Source organism: Mus pahari, chromosome 12 (assembly GCF_900095145.1).
Source record: "Mus pahari chromosome 12, PAHARI_EIJ_v1.1, whole genome shotgun sequence".
NCBI lineage: Eukaryota > Metazoa > Chordata > Mammalia > Rodentia > Muridae > Mus > Mus pahari.
Genome location: NC_034601.1, coordinates 14,632,867 through 14,657,607, shown reverse-complemented (window position 1 = coordinate 14,657,607; position 24,741 = coordinate 14,632,867). Strand labels below are relative to the sequence as shown.

Genomic DNA, 24,741 nt, shown 5'->3' with positions numbered 1-24,741 from the left:
AAAGAAAGAAAGAAAGAAAGAAAGAAAGAAAGAAAGAAAGAAAGAAAGAAAGAAAGAAAGAAAGAAAGAAAGAAAGAAAGAAAGACAGACAACACTGTATGACCCACCTTTATCACTCCTGGGCATGTGCCCAACCCTATACCCTACTACAGAAATGCTTAGACATCCATGTTTATTATAGCTTCATCACTTAATCCCCAGATGCCCATGAACAAAAGCATAAATTATAAAAGTATGTTATACTTACACAAAGAGGAACTTTATTCAGCCATACAGAAAAAAATCAAATTTTGAAATTACCAGGTAAACTGCTAGATCTAGAAATTATTATACTCACCAAGGTAAGCTACACTCAAAAATTCTACACGTTCTCTCTTGGCTTAGGATGGGGGTGGGGGGAATAGGTCATGAAACTAGAAAGGGATCACAAGATGGGAAAAGAACAGTTAAGGAAGCACTCCAGAAAGCATAAGACATGGGAAGTGGGAAGGAGGTTACCAACAGAAGAGGATATGACAGGGAATGGAATTCAAGGATGAGGCAGGAAGAAGAACAACAACAATGTTTCAAAATGCTATAATGAATCCTAAAAGACTATATGCTACTCAAAAATACTAAAAATAAAAATATAATAAAATATTTTTCATTTCAAAGCTAGACATTGAACACTTCATCAGAAAGAAAGGATTTTTATCACCTAACTCATAAAACTAGAGACCCCTAAACTGCATGTACCGCAGGGCCTGCACCATGGCCAGCTCCCTCACAGTTCAAGAAGTATAGCAGGGATAGAGGTCAAGCTCTAGACTGCTTCCAGTTACCTCATCAAAAGGTTTGGTGATGCTAGTCTCTAGCTGCCAGTCCAGCGTCCTCCATACCTTCAAACTTCGATCATCAGCTTGAGAGGCAATATATTTACCAACGGGGTCCCAAGTCAAACCTTTCACTAAGCCAGAATGACCTCTCAGGGTTGCAAGAATTTCTGTGAAGGAAAAAAGAAAGTAAAATATGAACAAGTCTTATCTATAAGAAACAGAAACTAGCCACCACATAGAAACATAAGTTGTAATGGCCGATTGAATAGATCTGAAGGGACCTGAGCAGTCTAACTTGACTAATCCCACCCCTAATGCAAGCAGAAGAGCCCCGTGTTTCACCTCCACCAAGGCAAAAGCAAACTGCAGGCCAGCACAAGCTAACACATGTGGGGGCCACACAAGACCCAGAGGAAGAGTAACGAGGGTACAAGCTGGAGCCACTGCTGCTAATTCTGACCCCAAATCTTATCTGCAGCAGGCTCAGATATCTGTAACCTGGAAGGTACCTCAGCAATTCTGATGTGAGCCTCCTTCCTAGACAGCCCCCAGAGGCTCACAGTTCAAGACAGCCAACATTTAGGGGTCTTTTAAGTGAGTTATCTGGAAGTTAATGCTGCAGACACAATGTGACTAAGTCACCTCATTCAGATCTGTAGTCAATGCTATGCCAGTCTCTAAAACTGCCCCTCCTCAGGCTGAAACAAGGGTCCCCACACGTGCCAGTAGTAGCTTAGAAGAAATTAAATGACTTAAATCCACACAATGGTTGATGTGTTTCAGCCAGTGAGAAAAATGGGCTCAAGAGCCACGAAGGATGTGTAGACCCCTGGCTGTCCTGGAACACCCTTTGTGGACCAGGCTGGCTTCAAACCCAGAGATCAACCTGCCTCTGCTTCTTGATGCTGGGATTAAAGGCATATGCCACTATGCCCAGCTATAACAAATATTTTACTAGTTATTAACTGTAACACTATATCAAATTGTACAATCTCTCATAATTTTAAATATATAAGAAGAAAAGCTACTCTCTTGTAAAACGGCGTTTGTGGTACCCCACAACTGCTGGATGGTTTCAGCTGAGATGGCCACTGAGCTGAGGCCAGAGCCCAAAGACAGAAGGTACACATATTATATGTGAAGTGCCAGCATCTCTCAGTGCCAAATGTCCACATGCCACCTTCATGAACTATGATACACTCAAGCTAGTGCTCAGCTAGTTTTTCTTTAATATAAATCTTTTCAAACTTTAAACAAAGTTGATAAGGAACAGCAAAATTGGGATGCTAACAAGACACTCAAATCCTTGACCACTTAATTTTCTGTGACTAAGATTAAAAAGACAGACCACCCATTCCCCTTCCCCACCCTGCTCCACATTGACTAGCAGTACTGTTGGCAGCAGGCCTCTTCAGTTGCTACACAGTAAGGGGAACCCCAGACCTGGGAACTTCACGGCATTCCAAATGACGACAGTGTTATCCACGCTGCATGAGGCCAGCCAGGCGTCGTGGGGAGACCATGCTACATCCATCACATCTGGAAGAAGACAGGGTGTGATGGTAAGACCTCTTACCTGGTATGCACTTGGATGATGGTAGGCACACAGCAACAGCCTTTTCTCTAAGTCGGGTCAACTGACTCTGTAGCTTTTACTCATGAGTATACCTAGTGAGAAACCCTAACAACTACTTTTATTTTGTCATTTTCCAACGAGCACTAAATTTCAAGCACTACATTGGTCACAGTGCCCCCATGCTGCTTACAGACAAAGCCACTGAGGACACAACTGGTAAGAACTTCTAGGTTATGTGGCTTCAAGCCCACAAACTACAACCACAACCTGGGGTTTACTGCTTCTCTGGCCTCAAAGATGCTCCGCTGCCTGCTACCTTATTCTTCAGTCCCTGCTGGGCTTTCTCCAGCACCTTCACACCTCTAGAAGAGACAGTGGGGAAAAAAAGCATGCAGCAGAATACACAGACAAATCAAGAGCATTACTGTCTGGGTATAACAGAGGCTTGTCCCCACTACTAATCTTCCAGGAACATCCCTTCTCTGTTGAACCCCTACAAAAGCAAGCACCACTGTTTCTTGCTTTCCTTTCTTTCTTCTTCCTTTCTTTTTTTTTGTTTGTTTTTTGTTTTGTTTTGTTTTGTTTGTTGAGATAAGATGTCACATAGCTCAGGCTGGCCTAGATATATAGCCAAAGATGACATGACCTTGAACTCCTGATCATTCTGCCTCCACCTCCCATGTGCTAGGCGTATGAGTATGAGCTTCCAGGACAAACTTATAAACCCTCATTTGTGACTCAGATTTATTACCTGTAACATACTATCTTTTTAAATTCCTACCTTCCTAAGAGCACTGTGAAGAAGAAAAGTGAGAAGCTGCAGTAGAACACTACCAGGTATGTCCCAGCACTAACAACCCTCAGCTGTGTTAGTGACAATGACCATCCTTGCCCTGGTGTAAGAAATACACTGGTACCTGGCACAGTAACTGTCACCTAGTCTTTTCCCTGCAGGAACTTTTTTTAAAATAGAAGAAAGATATTCAAAGTTTAATTGCAACTTTTTCAAGATTTTTTTTAATGACAGCCTGCTGGATCTTCCCTCTCTTCATTGCACTGTGTAGGAAAGACCCATATAATAAAAGTTTTAAAACACTGAAGGAAAAAGAAAAAAAAAAATCAAAGAAGATACCAGAGGATAGATTGCTTGTGCTTGTGGATTAGAAGAATATTATGAAAATAATCTACAGATTCAATGCTACCTGCATCAAAATTACAAAGTCATTCTTTGTGTTGGTGATGGTGGTTTGTTTGTTTTGGAGAAAGGGTTTCTCCTTTCTCCATAAAGACCTGCATGTCCTGAAACTCACTCAGAAGACCAGGTCGGCCTCTAACTCAGAGACCTGTCTGCCTCTGCCTACCAAGGGCTAGGATTAAAGGTATACACTACCATGCTCCGCTACCAATTTCATTCTCTGCAGAAACAGAATGACTATAAAATTCATATAAAAGTACAAAAGTCTGGGCTGGAGAGATGACTCAGCAGTTAAGAGCACTCACTACTCTTCCAGAGGTCCTGAATTAATTCCCAGCAACCACATGGTGGCTCACAACCATCTGTAATGGGATCCGATGTCCTCTTCTTGGTGTGTCTGAAGACAGCTACAGTGTACTCATATAAATTAAATAAATCTTTTTTTAAAAGAAGTACAAAAGTCTGAAGACCACCACGGCTTTTTAAAAATGCATTGAATTAGCACTCTACAAAAAGGCATTCTGATGACTTACATTATTAAATCATTCATGACTCCCACTATCCTGAAGAGTCATTTGAAATATCTAAACTGATTCCTCCTGAATTTACACTTTTATGTTGTCATTTAGAAGATATTTTATGTATGTTATCTCATACATAAAAATGTGAGTTTAGGTATTACCACTGTAACTCAGAAGTGAGTATGAAACTTGCAGAGAAGCTCTTCCAACCACCACACAGCAGACCTGGGTTTAGTATAGCACACTTTGTAACTCTGGGGTTTTAAAATATTGATTGATTGATTGATTGGTTGGTTGGTTGGTTGGTTGGTTGGTTGATTGATTGACTGACTAGTTGACTAACATGTTGGTTGGTTGGTTGGTTGGTAGGTAGGTAGGTTGGTTAGTTGGTTGGTTGGTTGGTTGGTTGGAGGTATGTATGTGTGCTTCAGAGTATCTGGTTATACCAAATGCATAAAGAAGCCTGCAGAGGTAGAAAGAGGGCATCAGATGCCTTGGAGCTGGAGTTACAGACAGCTATGAGCCACTATGTGGGTGCTGAGAACTGAACCAGTGCCCCCTGGAAGAGCAGTAAACACTTATAATCACTGACCCATCTCTCCAGTCCTGCAATACAGGCTTTTTGATTAGTTGGGTTTTTTACTTTTTAAAGCTTTATTCTGGAAGTGGTATATCCTTAATGATGAAGGAAAATGTATAATGAATGACTATTACAATGACCCAAAGTGAATGTAACATCTTTAGGTAGTCAGGGGAAAGGACATGATTAGAAAAGAAAGAAGGAAGATCAACTAGCATTTGAAACAACATAGCTAGTGTTTGTGTGCACATTTGGGGATCTCAATGGGCTGCTCTCCTTTACTAAGAAAGGTTCACAGACACAAAGGAATAAACAGAGAGAGAGAGAGAGAGAGAGAGAGAGAGAGAGAGAGAGAGAGAGAGCTCCTCTTATCCTCTCTTAGTCTTATCATTTCAAACTTTCACTTATTCCATCTCTTATTTGTGTTTAAGACTCCTTCCAAATTCTCACCAGCACGTCCACAACCAAACTCTGAAACCTTTCTCCTTGCAAACACACATCTCAGAATTCTGAAAATAACATACTTTCTATTGTTCAGGATGGACATAGAATATGAATATTCTTTCCATGTTCAGTGTAACTAACATGATCTTCTCTAAATTCTTCTGTGTATTTCAGAACTTGTATTAGATACACCAGGAACTCCTCCTCTGATCACTTCCGAGTTAGCACCCAGGATGGGGCTTGCCTCTCACTTAGATCAGCTTCCTTTTTCAGGTCTCTCCAGAGCCGCCATTGATCATTGATTATGAGAGGTTGCCACAGGCTTCAAATTCTCACTGCAAAACCTCCTGACCTTACTGTTCACTCAACCAAAAGCACAATGATCTCAAAGCCCCAACCCTCCAAACTCCAACCCGCTCCCTCTACCCACTTGTGGCTCCCCATACATCAAGTACAAGCCCATACTCCAGTACATCTGCTCATGCTGTTCTCTCACCTCTCTCCTTAGAGGTCACCAAACTGGAAAATGCTCACAACAGCATCCTCCCTCTCCTCACTGCTTCCTAGTCTTGCCAATTACTTCCACGGTTCCTTCCCTGGTGCTCGTCACATCTCTCACTACATAATTAGCTTCCTGCCCGTCCTTTTTAGTTTTCTTCCTGTATGACAATTAAATCTAGAACCACATACCACATAACCAGTGAGTTACATCCTTAGCCCTCTTTTTGAGACAGGGCCTCACTAAACTACCTAGGCTAGACTTGAAATTTGATCTTCCTACCTCATGCCTCATACTTGCTAAGAAGCCAATAACAGTTCTATGTTGCTAGGTCGAGCTAGATCTGTCCTTTTTATAAGCACTCATTGAGGGAAGCACTGGGCTTGGAAGACGTGATCAAGTAACTATTACATGGATGAGTAATAAAGTTGAGAATAAACAATAAATCTTATTTGGTTAATGAATTATGTATCTCTCAAAAAAGATTGTGAAGCAAAGCACAATGGTTCCTGCCTATAATACCAATATTCAGGAAACTATGGCAGGAAGATCATGAACTTGAGCCCAGCCTTGGGGATCACCAAGTTACACATCACCATGAGCTATGTGCTAAGAGTTTGCCTCATACTTAATGAAAGTTTGTGATGATAATATATACCTATTTTCCGACTCAAATTTAGGAAAGCTGTTTAGAGAGCTGAAGTAAGACTTGGGTCTAGACAATCAGGGCAAGACTCAATTTCTAAAAAGAAAAGAGAAAAGAAGGACAGCTGGAGTTGTAGTTCAAGGGCAGGGTGCTTGTCTAATATGCAAGACCCTAGTCAAATCCCAGCATTGTAAATGTTTTTTGAATAAATCTGTACTTTAAGTCAGATGTCATGTATTGCTTGGTAATATTATTCCTAGGTATTCACAACTTTCTATGTTATTGGTCATGAGGCTTCTTTTTAAAATCATTAGATATTCTATTTGGCTATCACTAATAAAAGATACATGCTTTCATATGAGGCTAACTGAATGGCTTGCTTCTACAGTTCTACGTGTTTTCTTCAGTGCTTTGTTATTGCTTTGCTTTTGCTTGATATGACACAATGCTGTTCTTCTGTGTTTCCAATATGTCTACCCTCTTCTGTAGTCTATGTAACTGTACTACTAAACCTTTCTAGTAGCTGAACTCATTCTATCTTTTCTCAATATAAAAGAAAATTAGACTTAACTGTGAACTGTAATATCTGCATACTCATTGTCTTCTTTTGGGTTTCATCATGTTGTTGTTGTTGTTGTTGCTGTTAATTATGGTCTCACTATGTAGCTTTGGCTGTTCTGAAACTCTTACTGTGCTGGCCTTGAACTCCCAGAGATACACACATCTGCTTCTGACTCTAGAGTGCTGGGGTTAAAGGTGTGCGCCACCTGGGGCTGGAGAGATGGCTCAGCAGTTAAAAGCATTGACTGCTCTTCCAGAGGTCCTGAATTCAATTCCCAGAAACCACAAGGTAGCTCACAACCATATGTAACAGGATCTGATGCCCTCTTCTGGTGTGTCTGAAGAGAGCAATAGTGTACTCATGTGCATAAAAATAAATCTTTAAAAAAAAGGGGGGAGGGGGTACCACCACTACCTGGCTATGCAGTCCCAACTGACCTCAAACTCACAATTCTCCTATTGCAGCTTCCTGAATGCTGGGTATAGGGGTGTGTCACCAAACTCAGTTTGTCTTTAACTTTAAAGACACAGGAGTCTGCCATGTTAAAGAACAAAGCTCTCTGTGAACATCTTTTTAAGGGTATAATTATTAGAGAATAATGAGTATTTAGCTAGTATTCTTGTTAGAATACCTAAGATGAATATGAAGCATAAGTCATTTAAATCTGCTAGTAGGATATAATATATTTCCATTTATTCAAACCCTTCTGCATGAATCAAATTTAACTATTCTGAGTTACCTTTTTAAATATTTTATTCTCTAGCATTGCTATTAATGTTTCTTTTTTTTTCATTCAGGTGTTTGTTTCCCTGTTATTCTCTATTGGAGTTTTGAAACCAAGGGTTCCATCTTGCTTTGAAGAATAAATATTTCTATGTTCTGTAGAATGTTTCTCAAAACTTGAAATAATATATCAATAAATAATTTAGAGCTGAGACTACTGAGTGGTCTAATAATCCACTGAGGCAAGAAGACACGATATTCAAGGCTGGTCTGAATTTAATGTATCCATGCCCAGTGTGGGAACCACTATGAGACCCTATCTCAAAATCAAAAGTAAAAAGGCTAGGGAATACAACATGAGGGAATATGTCTGAGGCCGTAGGTCAGAACTTACTGCAGGGAATCAGAACCTGGACCCACTTTGAAGCTCCCTGGTTTCAAACTTTTTCACTCAAAGATTCAAATGTTTCCCTTTAGGATCAATTAAGAACTCGGAGTTGGTTTCTTGCTTTTGTTTTTCTTTTTAGCTTAATGCTTAAATATGCTTCTAGATCATCATTTCCAATTCTGTCCCTTTTTTTTTTTTCCGTTCGTTTCACCTCTAGTTAAATCTGTCAGATTTATTTTTTTTTAATCTTTTGCTTTTCAAAGACCCAGTGGCTTCTTACTCATCTATCTGCTTCTCACTAACATCCCTTCATGGACAGTTCTACACAGACCTGCTACCAAAACCAGTGAACAGAAGTATGACGTCTGCCACTCAAAAGCAGCAACCAACTTACCTGGGAAGGGACTCCCAGAGAAAATGGCACAGGAGAGGTCTCACATTATAGTTCAGCCCAAGTCTCAGGTTAGGGTCCCATAACACTCCTCACTTGACACCCTACCTAATCTTAAACACCCTCTTAGATACCTGTAGCAAGCTCCAGTGAGGCCCAACTAGACTCCCTGTAAGTTGCTATCCAAGTGAAAAGGGTAAATTACACATGCTTGTTGTTATCAAACATCAACACAAGGCTCCTGCTTTAGCTTATCAGTGAGGTTTTCACTAAGGTTCTATCTTTGGTTCTTAAGAGAGGAATTTAGCAGGCATGGTGATATACACCTTTAATCCCAGAACACAGGAAGCAGAGGCCAATAGAGCTCTGAGTCTGAGGCCAACCTCAGACTATATAATAAGTTCCTGGACAGCCAGGCTACATAGGGAGGCCCTTGTCTCAAAAGAAAACAAGACAAAATAAAACAAAAAGATTCATTTCTCCTTTTTGAGGCTGATGAGATGACTCAATAGTTAGGAGCATATCCAGACAGCTCTTATAGAGAACCCAAATTCAGTTCATAGCATCACACTGAAAAGCTCACAACTGCCTATAAGTCCAGATACAGAGAATCTGATGCCCTCTTCTGACACTTCCAAGGGCATCTGCACTCTCACATAAACATATCCACATGGACACATTATTTTATTTTATTTTGGGTTGTTTTGTTGCTGTTTTTTGTTTGTTTGTTTGTTTGTTTGATTGGTTGATTAGGTATTGCTTATTTGTTTTTGTTTTGTTTGGGGGTACAGGGTCTCACTGTTTAGCCTTGGCTGGCCTGGAATTCATTATGTGGACCAAGCTGGCTGAGAGAGCTGCTCCTCTACTTCATGAGTACTAAGATTAAATCATGCACCACCTGCCCAGTCTAAACACATAATTTATGATGAAGTACCTTTTAGAGTGGGCAAGGCAGACTAGAGGAATGGGTCAGCAGTTAAAAACACAGGCTGCAATTCCAAAGAATTCCGGTTCAATTTCCAGCAGCTATACTGTGGCTACCAATCACCTCAGACACCAGTTCAAAAAGATCCAACATTCCTCTTCTGACCGCCACAGACACTACACACATGTAGTGCACAGATATACACCAAAAGACATTCACACGCACACAACAATATAAAGATAATCTCCAAAATACTTTTAAGAAATTAGTTTATTCACTTAAAGTTAAAAGAATCTGTTGAGCAAATACTACTAGTGAATTGTAACCTATCCCTATGACCTTGTATTCTCCTAGAATTCCAGGCTCAATCCTAACGGGTTTCTGTTTGTTCTTGTTTTGTTTTGTTTTTAAGTAGTTTCTTCCCTGCTGCATCACAGCCTTCTCCAAAGTCTGAACTGTATACATGTGGATCATGGTATTTGGTAACTAAAGTACATGGGCTTTATTAGCTACCAAGTGCATGGGCTTTATACAGACCAGTCATCTTCCTCTTCAGCTTAAATCTGTAAAACATGACTCTTTCCAAACTAAGCCTATTTGAACCACTTTATAAACATTGTCAAGGTCAAGTTAAGAAAGTTTCCAATAGGACTGGTGAGATGGCTCAGTGGCTTGCTACCAAGCCTGACAACCTAACTTTGATCCTCAGATCCCACATGGTAGAGCAAGGGAACTAATTCAAGCAAGTGTCATCTCACCTCTACATGTTCATGTAGTAGACATGCTCACACACAAATTAATTTATGCATGATATGTATGTATATATGTACATATGTAAAAAGAATGAAAGGAAGAAAGGAAGGAAGGAAAACGAAGGAATTTTCTAGTAGGTACCTACAGGCTTGTATCTCAGGAGTAAATCGAATGTGTTTATGATCTAAGAATGAAAGTACTCCTGCGGAATAAGCAATGGAAGGCTGGGAGCTCCATGCTAAACACATACACTTACATGTATTAACAGTATGTGTTGGTAACTGAATGCACATGAAGGCAGGTGAAGGAGCCAGTGACTGCATAAACCTTAAAGGACAAGTGGTGATAGGGAAATCCCAGGTAGTACTTTAAGGACCAAACAGTAGCGAAGGTACACAGAGGTGTTAATTGTTATCTAAGGCAATCAAAAGGAATCCACTCACCAAAAAAACAAAAGTAGCCCACTTACCACCTGAGTGACTCCGGAGGATGGAGACACACCGCCATTGCTCCACATTGGCAAGCTTACCACTGGAGCCAAACACAGTGCTGGGCCCAATGTACCTGTGTGAAAGAGGCATGAGATATGCACTCATGGAGTGTTCTAGATACTGTTCAAAGGTGCTCCCTGTAGCACAGCTTATCATAGCAAACAGAAAAAGCAAAACCAGATAGCAGCTAAAAGCACCAGGTTGTTAAACAAAAGATGTGGCAGAAGTGGTAACTTATGATCAATCCATGCACTTGTGAAATAATCCTCAGCCACTGCAAATCTTCAACAGGAAAATTTTCAAGACAAAGTGAGAGAAAAGCAGACCACAGAACACCATCTACAGTATGATACCATTTACATGACTTAAAAACTACATGTAGCACCTACACTCTACACATGGAATAGAGCAAAGAAATACACACCAGAAAAAACCAAAAGCTTAACCATGGCTTTCTTTAGGTTGTAGAACTATAAGCTATTTTACCTTTCTAAAGTGCATACTAAACATATTATTTGTGTTGGTCATTTAAAGTAGGATATCATAAATAAGTAAGTAAATATAAACACCCGGGCATGTGATGCACACCAGTAAACTCAGCACTCAGGATGGAGGGACAGACGGATCAGAAGTTCAAGGTCATCCAAGGGTCTGGGCTACATGAGACCTCCGTCTTTTTTAATTAAAAAAAGAAGAAGAATATTAACTACATTTTTATTTGAAGGCAGGGTCTCACTCACTATATTACCCAGAATAATCTCAAACTCCTGGGTTCAAGCCAGTCCCTCCTGAGTAGCTGGGTCCACAGGTAGGAGCCACTATGCCTAACTCAAAAAAGAACAAAAAACAAAAAACAAAAAACAACAACAACCAAAAAAAAAAAAAAAAAAAACAGTATTTTAAGTCCCTTTATAATGGATTCGATATTCCTGCTTTAAAAAATAAGGAAGAAAAATACAAGAGTTACAGGACTGACTCTTTCCAGGTAGAGTTACATGGAATATGGCGCCATGTCCAGAGCCTCTGCAAACACCCTTTGCTCTTGTAAAGCTATACACATACCCAGAGAGCTCCTGAGGCAGCCAAGTGAGCACAGAAGATGGCATGACTCCGCTCTCAAAGCTATGGCCCCAGTTACTCTGGCTGAACAATGATGCCAGGTCTGGGACACAGTGTGGCCTGGAGTCACATGGAAAGCTTATTGTGAGAGACAGTATCAGGACCCATTATGCTCAAGGATAAAGAAAAAAATTTCCACAGATGATCCTTAGTTTACTGCAAGGTAAGGCTGCCACAAAATGAGGTAAGGAAGGTGGGTTCTAGATTCCCAGCCCTGATTCAGATCTTAGTCATTTTGTATGTGAGGGTTTCATGTGAAATTTTATTTGAATAACAAACAAAGGAAGCCACAACGTCAGTGGCTTCCTTCTCAGCTAAATGCTGTGTTCCTACAGGAGGGCTGCTGACCTGGTCAGCAGGCAGAACGGAAACCTCCGAGTCACTTGTCAGGCTTCCCACTCCTGACCTATGGCAACTTCTTGCTACTTATGAAGTTAGGACTTCTATGTCAGGGTAGGAAAGGAGACTTTGATAAAGACCAGCAAAGAAGCTTCTAAAAATTAAATGTGAAAAAGGAAAATGATGCTTACGTAGCCCGCTTCCACACCATAATCAGTTTGTCATCTCCCCCAGAAGCTAAATACATCCCACTGTTTGACCACCGCACACAGTTCACACATGCTGGGAAGAAAAAAAAATAAGGTGATGAAAATCCAATAGGCATGCCCATTTACATTATGTAGAATCTGGCAAGAAGTAAAAGGTTTATAAAACTACCTAATCTATTTAAAGCATTTACTGTTTAAGAGTCCCAGAGAAACAATTCAGTTAAACACTAATCTTGTGCTAAAACAAATATCCAGAATAGTCTAAAGGGAAAGTATGCATAATCTGAGAATTGCTCTGAATGAGATAACAGGAAGCTTATTCCTATGAACAGCAATAAACTTCATTAGTTCCAAAAGGTTGTATATTGATGAGATGAATTTCAATAGGAATTATTCTCAAAATAAAACATGTATTAGGAAGGCCAAGATGTCTTTTCCAGAACGTTCCAAGAAGTTCTAAATAACACATAGCTCTAAAATAATCTCAATTACCCAGAGCCATCCCTTTAAATTTAGATTTCTCAAACTCATCAGCATAGAAGACTGACAGATTCTGAGTGCAGTTAAGCTTAGTCCAGCAGAAATCTCCCCGTGCTTCTGCTTCGTTACAGCCTCTAGGTGCACATACAGCTCAGTCTTTGGAGATATGAAATATGATGGACCCTTACAATGTTGTACATGGCCCATGAACAACTTATGCTCTAGACCCAGTGACACTGAGAGGCTTGGAAGAACACACAAAGCAGAAGAAGAAACTAATACCAAACACTAGTAACTGTCAATGGTCACTAAGGCATTACATACAACAGGGAAGGAAAACATGAAATTGTTCCACATTCTAAAAGGTCCTGGCAGAGAGACTCTTACTGACACAGCACCAATCTGAGACATGTGTTGAGCTGTCTCTTATGTACCCTTTCCCAGAACCCTACTGTGTCCAGGTCACTGGTCCCAAAGCCCCATGGAATCAGGCAGTAACGACTCATGAGCAGGAAATCACCAGAGGTACCTGCAGACTGTCCAAAGATGGTTCTGTGGGCGGGCCGAGTCTTCTGCCGAATAACTCACCCAGGTGTGCAGCCAACATCTGTGCCTTCAGACAGCAGGCCGAGGGGAGTTAACGCCGCACGGGGCCTTATCTTTCTAATTACAAACACATGTGCTAACCTTGGGCACTCTGCCAACACGCAAAGCCTGCAAAGGGCCACTCTGTAATACCTAAGTGATTGTCCATCTGGCAAAGCATCTTGGGAATATTTTCATCCTTCTCGTCATCCTCCTGGAGGACTGGAGACATATTCCAGATCACAACCTTCCCAGAATCCTGCCCTGGAATGAAGGAGCAAAAAAAGCTCAATATGCAAGAAGTGGAAACGACACTGATAACAATAACTATAGAAAATGCTCATTTAGTTTCTTAAATCATACTTGACTAGATCTAAGCAGACTTATCTTGAATTATTAATGTAAATGACACAAAAGGTGAAGGAAAAAAATAACAGGGACCCAAAAGAGAGCGAATTTAATAGTAGTTGAGGCCAGCCTGTCTTTATAAAAAGAATACTGACTGAACTACAAATTAGGAAGAGACAGAGCCTGTCTGGCCTCTGAGGTCCTCATTCCTATCCAGAACACACAGACTCCTCATCTACAAAACAAAGAGGAAGGAAAGTCACTGTCAGGCCCCTTCAGGTCTGCATGTGCACTGAGGAAAAGGAGAAAAGTGCAGTCCCTACCAGGGTTTCCCTCCCCTTCAAGGTGCTGCCTGGATCCGGTGGCTGTTTCCAGAATTGACTGGACGTTTTGAGACCCAAATTTGAAATGTGCCCTGAACACAGGAAAAAGGGCTCATTACCTTCTTATCTGCCCTTTGCAGTCACCTATAGATGGAGATCAACCAAAAGAGGGAATTTAGGAGGGTCATAAGTTGATGCCAGCTGTACTGAAAAGTCTATCTATACATTGTACTAATTAATTTTGTTTGCTTGCTTGTTTTCCATCATTATAGTTAACACGAGTCATGAAAAGAAATGAATGTCTGAAATGGATGTTCCAAAGTAATGACAAAATGATTTAAACCTCTTCTTCAGCCAATATGTAAAAAATATTTCCTAATTATCCCTCTTAGACCAGGGGGGAAAGCTTTTTCAACCACAACTGCCTTACCCCTGCCTCTGTGCAAATTGCCTACTGTGAGCCCACCCTGTAGCACCTGGAAGGTGGGGGATGGGGTCTTGAGCAAATGCTATTTCTTATTACTATAAATTAAAACTTGGTTTTCTAGCATTTAAAAAAAAAAAAAGAAGAAGAAGACATTGTTTTATGTCTTTCCAAACAGAGCTATGTTATCTCAATACCACAGTAGATGCTGAATGAAACATACTGATACTATGGATGCTGTTTTCAAATGTTCTAGACATTCTTATTTTCTCATTAACATAGTCAAATCCCTTTGCCCAGAAAAATCATGGTCTAGTCATGCATTCAAATGAAAAAATTGACAGAATCCTTGCCTCTCTGTAACTGGACTTTGGGGGGGGGGGGGAGGGACACCCTCCTGCCGATTTATATCTAATAACCAGGGGTGTACCAATTTCATTCTAGCTTTAGCTTAATAAAAAGCTTTAATTAGAATGATAAGCCAGCGGCACAATATTTCTAAGATCACCCTACAGACCCCCAAAAATGTTCATCTTCAAGTCGGACTTCACTCTGCAATCTAGGCTACCTAGAATTTATATCTACCTGTCTTCCAAGTGCTGTGCCTATGCAACCATATCCAGCTCAAAAAAAAAAAAAAAAAAAAAAAGTTTGTGATTTAACCTGTTCAAACTGTGCACTTTAAACTGAGTCACAGTCATATTACAAAGCAACAAGTTGTCTCGTTACAGCTAACCATGGATCCAAGAGAAACAGAGTTCGGCAACAGGGAAGTGGTATTCACTCTACAAACATACCTTGTCCTCCAGTTGCAAACTTGGTCCCATCAGGGTGAATATCAACTGAAAAAATCGGCTTCCCTGGAAACAAAGAAAAACACATCAAGCTTGGCTTTTATTTACTGGAAAACAATAAATTTTCATTTTTAAAATATTGATTCTCAAATAACATCTCTAAATTTACATCTAGGACAAAGCATCAGGCTGCAGATAAAATTACCTATGAATAAGAATGGGGAGATCTAACAGCTTTAGTTAGTCAAAACTGTTAGACTCTCCAAGCAACATTAAATAGCTGAAAACCCAACAGAGACTAAGTATGTCATCACTGAAAACAAGAGACTACAGCATTGCTGGGTACCTCCTGGGGACCTGAATATATAAAGGCAATAAACTGCAATAAAAGCTCAAGTCACAAGTTCCTGTGAAAGGATCACATCTATACCTGGTGACATCTCCCTCAGTGGGAGTCTGTGCTTGGCTGACAGCTTGGAAAGAAGACTCTCCATCCTTTCTGACTGACTGGCTGTCATGAGAGGGTCTAATGATGCATTACAGCCAAGGGCCCTCCCTTCTCTTGTTAAGATTTTAGTTCCTGATAGTGGTCCTGAAAGTCTATTCTTACACACATGGTGTGTAGCAATTCCCTCCAAGATAAAGCACTCAATCTTGGAGGGAAGCTTGGAACACTCATAATGTTCTGAAGGGAGATAAAACATTCCATACTCAGTGAAGTTCTTTAAAACTAGAAAGTAAACAGCAAAAACCTCAAGAAATTCCTGAAACTGACTTAACCCTAGCCATAGGACATACTCACTCCCTTCCTCCCCAAAACTGTCTAAGCAGTAAAGCCTACTGAGAGACTTTCAGAGCAGCTGAGTTGCCTAGACAAGGCTAGACCAACTGAGCATGCTGGAAGAGATACTCTCTAGTCTATCAAGCTGCATGCAGGCGGTGTGGTACACTTCAGCTTTCAGGAGCTGTCACCCATGCTAGGGTGGGCTTTTGGAGATGCAGCTGCCTTTTGAGTTACATACTCCTGTATGTAACCCCTCACGCTTATTCCTGCAAGTAATATAAAAAAAACAACCAATGGCTCACCAAATTGGGACTTTGATGATATCCTTACTTTGGCTGGCCATTGGTTCACATCTCCCCTGGAGTAGTCTAGAAAGTCTACTCTCTCAGCATTCCCTGCCTGGGCCTCTGTTAACGCATATACTCAACTACATTCAATAATCAGTTCCCAAGGGTAAACAGTTAAAGCAGGCTCTTAGAAACAACCAAGGGCCCCTTTGCATCCAGGCTTGGCTGAGGCAATTGGCTTACAGGGCAAACCAAGTCAGGCAATGAAACCAACACCGAGTAGTTTGGTAATCTAAGGTAATCTAAGGACCTTGTGCCTAGCCTAGTTTAGTATCTATCTTCCCGGTCTGTTTCCAAGGCCAAAGTGACAAAAGCTGCAGGTGTCATATCAGTTGCTACTGAATTCAAACTATATCATCAGCCTGTGAGTGACAGGTTAGAAGTATGAAAAGATATTTCCCTGTTATGCTTGATTTGATCACACAAATAAGACTCTGGAAGATGATGCCAAGGTGCATCACCAAGGACCCATATTGATTACTGCCATTGGGTACCTGCATTGGATTTTCCACACTGGCATAGGGTCTCTGGCAGGGTTTACAGCTCTCCCTCAGAGACACCAGGAGCTCTAATAAGTAATCTAGTAAGTGATAAGTGATCACCTTATCACTTGTGAAATTCTAGAGCTAATGACTTTTTGTCCCTTGTCTTCAACAGTAGTTGCTGATGCTCTGCCTGGCTCCTTCTTGTCATTGCTTCCACTCAGGACCACACTGGCATGTCCATGCTCTCTTTGGCATCACACTTACCCAAAGTTCAGGAGATAAACTACTCAAAGACAGTAGTTTTCTTGCTCACCCAATCCAAGAATAGTACTCACAGGAAGGACATTTAGGGCTATGAGCTCAGCCTCAAATCATGCAGGTACTTGTTTCTAGTGGCTGTGGCAGCCAGCACTAAACCAATACAGTGAGTCCTGCCAGGTATCAAGGAACAGTGGTAAAATCAGCACCAGTAAGTCCTGCTGTATTCAAGACAGAAGACTTCTCCCCCATCTGGTAAGAAGAGCAACAGCCACCTCTATTGGAAGGCTTTCTGGGGATGAAGAGCCAGAGCCATGCTAGGCACACCTCACGAATGCTACCTAGCATCAAGCCTCAGTAGCAGAACATGCTTTTGTGCATCTGATCTGCCACTCAAACTGTGTAGGGAGGCTCAGCCCAGGCATTTTCTAAATCTTACATCATTTCCTGGGATAAATACTTCTGACATTCCCATTTTACACTAGGAAGACACGAAGGCACACAGAGAGATTCAGAAAGTTGTCCAGAGCCATACAGCACCCAGCTCGAAAGCCTGAAGCTATTAACACTATGGTATGGTACCTAGCTAAGCAGCATAATCTATCATGGCCGTGAATGGGAAGGAAGCAAAGAAGGGTAGAAGAGTGGGCCAGAGTGTGAATGTGTCCTCATGACACAATGTGAGCCTTACACCTGCTATACCGGACATATCACTTCAGGCCTTTGGACTCTTCAGCAGGTACCAGTAAAATACATCTTCTCAGGCCTACTACTTCTATATGCCTTCTTTGCCTAGAGTTGGGGCTGGCCTGTTACTTGTTTAACCAACAAGTTCCTGTGCTAGGCTAAACCTCACAAAGGTCGAGCATCTCAGCTTTTTTGTCTGGAGAAATCTAGTTCCCAGTTCAATTACCATGCTTTGAAGAGGCCTCAGCTGTTCACAGAAAGAGGACTGTTAAGGACACACAGCAGTGAGAATCAAGGCTCCGAGCACAGAGACTGAGTTACTCTATCTGCATGCTGCTGAAACCGTCCCAGCAGACTCAGTAAATCCGGGGTTAACTGCAACCTGATGAGCCTTGTCAATGAACAGAATCATAAGCAAGGGGTAAAAATGGCTGTTTTACATCAATAAAGCTAGAGGGTGATATATCACAGAAGGGATAGCTAAAAATGGCAACTCATCTACCTTTTGGCTTCAGATAACTTAGGACAGGTATATGTCAGTTTAATTTAAAAAAAAAAAAAAACACTGTCTTGTGGTAGCCATCAGGGAAGAATATATTTCTGTTCTGTAAGTCTATGAAATGTCATATTGTAAATTGGCCTTCTTACAAAGCTTGTCAGAACACTTATCGTCATGCCATTCTTTTTACCCAATAAGTCAACTACACAGATGCCAATCACAGCTCATGTCCTCACACCATACATTTGAAGCATCCATCTCCTAGAAACTTTCTCACCCAATCTACATTAATAAATATCTACAATGTGTCTAATAAAAAAAATACACATAGTGGGGGGGGGCGCACACCTTTAATCCCAGCACTCGGGAGGCAGAGGCAGGCAGATTTCTGAGTTCGAGGCAAGCCTGGTCTACAAAGTGAGTTCCAGGACAGCCAGGGCATACAGAAAAACCCTGTCTCGAAAAACAAAAAACAACAACAAAAAAAAAAACCTCACATAGTATGATAGCATAGCCCTACCTATAGGGAGCTCCCAGAATTAAAGATAATCAAACAGATATAAGATACAGCAATATACAGCTACACAGTTTAAAAAAAAAAAAAGGCAAACCTTCACCTAGCCTGAGGCTTCCTTCTAAAGTAACAACTGAATTAAGTAAAGCTCAACTGTGGGGTTGAGGGCAAGTCAGCCAGGGGTAAAATCAGCCAGAGGACACAGCACTGAATCAAGAAGCAGCGTGATGTACTGCTCCAGAGTTTGTGAGGTACGCATGATCAGATGATGCTCCACCCAGAAGCTTAGACCTCATTTGAAAGGGACACGTTCACATTCTGGCCCAACACGTGCTGTGTGGAAAAAAGGGGAATCTCGGGGTTCCAAAGGAAGATAAAAATAAAGACTAGTAACAGGTTTAGATTTAATGTTGTCCTTTTTTGGACTGGCTCTTCAGTCCTGCCTCTGATCTGCTATACAACCTTGACTAATTGTTTAATTTCCCCAAATTCTAGTTTCCTAATCAGCAGAAGTGGTGAGGGGAAACTTACCTTATACACACCCACTCCTTTTGGACAGATCAAGATACTATAACAGTGCTTTTAAAATGCATCTACTTAATTTAACATTTCTCAGACCAGGATACACTTTAATGAAAGGTATGACTGGGTTACCTGACACCACTTTGTCTTCCTAAGTTTGAATGACGTATGGGGTGGACCTACACAGCACTGCCAGTGAAGTGCTAGCTCCCAACTCCCTATCACCTAGGCCTCTCAGCCCCAGAAAAGACATCACTACAGCTCTTGTCAACAGGAAGGACCTTAACGAAGGTTTCATGAGTAAAGCTAAGCAAACAGTCTTACCAGTTTGGCTGGCTAAAGAACTTTTCCTTTGGCACAGCAAGATAATGATAAATTCTCAACTACCTCCAACTTCAGGCCTTTGTATAGAGACAGACGAAAGATAAATCAGTATAAACCCTGAACTAATAATACTGGGCAGTATCTTTCCTTCAAATCAACCTGAACCAGAATACTTCTGCACACCCATAATGGGCCATTTCTTCTCCAAGAATTTGCTCTTCAGCCCACACAAAACCCTACTGACTAGCCTGGCATAGATCACATACACCATTCATCTCAGATTTTGGGAGGAGACAGGTAGCTGTCTATAAATTTGAGGCCAGCTGGTCAGCAGTCACTTGACTGAACACACATGTAGCTCAGGAGGTAGAGGGTACTTTAACATGAGCCATGCTATGGGTTCAATCCCCAGTGCCAACAACAAATGTAATAAATCACTGAGTACACCCCAGGCTCCTCACTTTATTCCATTGTTCTCTGTGTCTGTCTATGCCAGCCAAGCCCATACTACTTTGACTGCAACAGCTTTGTTTTATTTCCATCAAAAAGTATGAGACTGCCAACTTTATTCTTTTAAGGTTCTTTTGATTAAGATATCCTTAGAGCTAGAAAGTGGTGGAGTTCACCTTTAATTCCAACACTTGGGAGGCAGAGGCAGGCAGATCTCTGAGTTTGAGGCCAAAACAAAACAAAGAAAGAAGAAGAAAAAAGGAAATCCTTAAAATTCTTTCAGAACTTTTAGAAATGGCTCTTTCTCCTAGGAGAAAACACTCAAAGTTTTAATAAGAAATTAGACTAATGTTGTTTTGGATAGTTTTTTGGGGTTTGGATGGATGGATGGTTGGTTGGTTGGTTGGTTGGTTGGTTGGTTAGCAGGGTCTCACTATGTAGCTCAGGTGGGTCTGAAACCCTGTAGAGTAGTCTGGCCTTGAACCACAGAACTCTGCTTGCCTCTGTGTCCTGGGTACAAGAATTATAGTTGCACCGCCACTCCTAGCTTATCACTTAATTCTAAATGTATCAGTATTTATTGAACCAAGCTCTATTGTGCAGTTCCTGAGGCAAAGTGCAATGAGTGAAGGCCTTAAATTTACCCAAACTCCAGTTTCCAGGACATTTACACCATGTTTTCAGTCTCATCTTTCCAGTAAGCTAAAAATGATAGTGTGAACTTACTGTTCTGAAAAAGTGATGGAGAATGAGCTGAATGCTATAAAGGTATCCTTAAAATTCGGGAAGCAAAGGCAGGAGGATTTCTGAGTTCAAGGCCAGCCTGGTCTACAATGTGAGGTCCAGGACAGCCAAAGCTACACAGAGAAACCCTGTCTCAAAAAACAAAACAAAACAAAACAAACAAACAAAAAAAAAACAAAAAAAACAAACAAACAAAAAAAAAAAACTCGGGAAGTAATATTGTCTAAGTTTCAGCAAGTCCCTGAAACCAAACAACTGAACAGATAAGAACTGCCGTGAGTTAGCTCCTGGGTTCCAGCTTTTGAGAGCTGACGCTTACAGGCTTCTGAAAACTAAGCAGTGTTTCAGTCATTCCTTGTCCGAATACCTAACCCTTCATCTATATCCCTTTAAGTAGCACCAATAAACTCACTGATTTACCAAGGTGGACTTTGGTGGAACATCCACTGTGGTCTGTTGTTGATTCCTTAGCTGGGGTAAGTAGATGTTTGTTCACTTCTCCAGGGAATAGTGTCAAACAGCCACATGATAGAAGAGAACTGAATCCAACAAGTTGTCCTCTGACCTTCAATGCACCCCATGGTAAACATACATACCCACCCCTACACACAAAAATATAATAAAAATAAACTAATATATAAAAACAACAAATTGGGCCTCATTAAAAATGTGTATATGTGCATCGAGGGATGAAGGAAAAGACATGAGAGAAGCATTTGAAAATGATATGAGACTGATATCCAAAATGTATAGAGAAATCCTAAAACTAAACAAACAAACAAACAAACAAACAAAAACCTCAAAAAAAAAAGGACACAGGAAGGTTGGAAAGGTAGTTCAGTCCTTAAGAGCACCGGCTGCTCTTCCAGGGGACCCAGGTTCAATTCTCAGCACCCACTGGCAGGTCCCAACTGTCTATAACTCTAGTTTCAAGGAATCTGACACCTTCTGGTTTCTGTGGGCAGCAGACACACATGTGGCACACAGATATACATGTAGGCAAAAATCCATATACATAGAAATAAGAATTAAAACATTTAAAACAAAACAACAACAACAAAAAAATGGACAGACACCTGAAGAGATGGTTCAGTGGTTAAGAGCACTTGCTGTTCTTTGAGAGAACTTGAATTCAATTCTCACCACCCATGTCAGGCAACTCATAACCAACTAACTGTAAGTGCACCCCCGGAGGTCTTCATCCACACACCTCCCTTCATGCAGACACATGCCTACACATAATTTAAAAACAAACTTTTTAAAAATTAAATAGTAAGGCCAGACAGTAGTGGTACACACCTTTAATTCCAACACTTGGGAGGCAGAGACAGGCAGATTTCTGAGTTCAAAGCCAGCCTGGTCTACAGAGTGAGTTCCAGGACTGCCAGAACTACAAAGAGAAACCCTGTCTCAATAAATAAATAAATAATCAAACAAACAAACAATAAACACAGGACTTAAATACTCATTTTTCCTATGAAGACATGAATAGCCAGGAAGCAATGAAAAGATTCTTTCTCTTCAATCCTGAAATCCAAATCACATCACTTTAGTCAAATGAAGGTTACTAGCCAGCAAACTATAAAGTGACAAATATTGGCAAGAATGTGGAGAAAATTGAAACTTTGTTGGGATCTCAAAATGTAAAACATGGTATCACCACAACATTAAAGTTTGAGGGCTAATTATAAATAGAATATTATGATCCAGCAATTCTACTTCTGAGAACCTGTTAAATTAAGCAGAAAACTGAGTCTTGAGAAAAAGCCAGCCTGAGTTATAAAGCAAGACTCTGTCTCAAAACACAAACAAAAGGGAGTGCTGGAGCAATGGCTCAGCAGTTAAGAGCACTAGCTGCTCTTCTAGAGGACCAGGGTTTAGTTCCCAGCACCCACATGGTGGCTCACAGGCATCTATAATTCCATCCTAGAGAACCCAATGCATGGGAATACAAAGGCCTTAACCCCTCAGTCTGATTTAGAACCATTCAGCTCCATACATACCCACATGAAACCATCTGTAATTTATCAGGGTCATTACCACCTCAATCAGATATAATCATCTCTTGCCTGGATCACCATAACAGCTTCATGAGAGTCTCCCAGCTCCTACTTCCTCCTGTTGTGGTATAGCTATTTCCTCCTCACAAGGCAATATGTGGCTCTTGCTCTACCTCCACTCTAGTTCATCATCTGTCTGCACCACTTCTCAAATTCATACTGGGCTACTCCCAAAAGTATCCCCCCCCCCAATCCTCCTGTGTACAAAACTCTCAAGCAGGCAACTTTTGTAGCAAAGTATATGTTCAGGCTTCCCAAAGCATGTTTTATTTATAACTGTCCTACTCTAGGTGGTTATTCATTCTCTCTCTCTCTCTCTCTCTCTCTCTCTCTCTCTCTCTCTCTCTCTCTCTCTCTCTCTCTCTCTCTCTCTCTCTCTCTCTTTCTCACACACACGCACACGCACATTATATATTTCCCCCCAGAAACATGGGAGGCAGGAAGATCTCTTGAATTTACAAAGTTCAAGACCAGACTTAGTATAAGACCAAGACCTTGTCTCAAAACAAATAAAAACCCAATTAGCCTAAAGAAAATAACAGATTCTCCTACACCTATCTCTTCATAGTATTGCTTAGTCTCTGTCGGTTATTGCTGTCCATACTGACCTATCTGCTCTCTGTTGATGGCTCTTACTCAGGATGTTTCTTTGCTCTCTATCCTTACCTGCAATGCTGTTGTCCTTGCCATTTTCACACTACAACATACTTGCTATCATCAAACTTGCCAGGCACACACACACTGGTGGCTTTCCATGCTTCTCCTAGTTGTCACTTGCTAAGCAATTACTCTGGAAGCTTTCCCACTACATCACCTCTTTCCTGTGAACAAGATACCCACCCCCAGCTCTCTAGATGGATGGCTTCAGTCTGGGGAGCTGTTTAGCTTCATACTGTTTCTAGCTTTTAGCTCAGACCCTGGCACACAACTAGCCGTTGATATTTTTCAAATGGGTAGATTTATTATATTTTCTGCAAGATGGTCTTTGGAAAGTGCCATAGCCCTGAAGTCTGCTCCAACAAAGATCTATCCTCGGTCCTCAAAGGAGACTTGCTGCCCTGTCTGTCTACCCCTCGTACATGCTGTTTTCCAGGGCAACCTTCCTATAAGCTTAGTCTGTCTTATGGTGGTTAATACATCAAGCAGATATTAGTTTCCTTTTGTTGTGGGAGGGGTATCTGTCAGTTCCTTCCTATCTGTTCTATTTATTCTATTTCCCTTCTTAAAAATAGAAAACTACGAGAGGCCCTAGAGCCTGAGGATGTTCGATGCCCCAGTGAAGGGGGATGCAAGGGAGGGAAGACAGAAGTGGGTGGGTGGGTGGGGGAGCACTCTCATAGAGGTAGGGGAGAGGAGATGTAATAGGAGGTTTCCAAAGGGGAGACCTGGAAAGGCAAAAACATTTGAAATGTAAATAAAGAAAATATCCAATAAAAAAAGGAAAAAAAATCAACAGTAAAGAAAGAAAAGAAAAAAAATGAAAACTACAAGGATATGATCCAGCTTCAGGGTTCTTAAACTGTGGATCACAACCCCATGTGTGAGAACAACAAAAAGATCAGCAACAATAAAGAGTTTCTGATGGCACAATGACTCAAAAATCAACCCTGTAGTGGTTCTGCATGTTTCTGGCAGTTCCTGCCTGTGTTGCACTGTACAACTTCACTACAGTCTAGGTTCTAAACATACAACATGCATACTTTTCACTGCACATGCAATAGTGCAAAGCAGCACTGCTTGAAACATCTAAGCACACACTCAAGATTACTCAGTTATGAACCACAGTACTTTTACTGTGCAGACAGTTTCTGGCTTATAGAAACATACTGGTTTAGACTGGGTTGTATTAAAATGTCTGACTTTAAAGTTGTTATTTGAGTTTCTAATTTCAGTTTCACAAGAAACAATTCAAGCAGTTTTGGCTTGGCATTAATATA

General features: G+C 41.0%; 1 protein-coding gene across 3 annotated transcripts in view; it reads right to left on the bottom strand.

The window, feature by feature from the left end:
- LOC110330006 (protein HIRA) overlaps window positions 1–24,741 on the bottom strand; it is an 89,492-nt gene that overhangs the window by 57,626 nt on the left and 7,125 nt on the right. Inside the window, exons 2-8 of one of the 3 annotated variants that reach the window (XM_029544343.1) lie at window positions 15,134–15,196; window positions 13,913–14,056; window positions 13,395–13,505; window positions 12,159–12,249; window positions 10,488–10,582; window positions 2,259–2,354; window positions 822–982 (exon numbers count right to left, since the gene is read on the bottom strand). In XM_029544343.1, coding sequence (XP_029400203.1) covers window positions 822–982; window positions 2,259–2,354; window positions 10,488–10,582; window positions 12,159–12,249; window positions 13,395–13,473 — 522 coding nt within the window. In that variant the 5' untranslated portion in view covers window positions 13,474–13,505; window positions 13,913–14,056; window positions 15,134–15,196. Of the gene's footprint in view, window positions 1–821; window positions 983–2,258; window positions 2,355–10,487; window positions 10,583–12,158; window positions 12,250–13,185; window positions 13,506–13,912; window positions 14,057–15,133; window positions 15,197–24,741 lie in introns of those variants that run through there. The other 2 variants (XM_021209940.2, XM_029544344.1) reach the window with 2 other exon arrangements.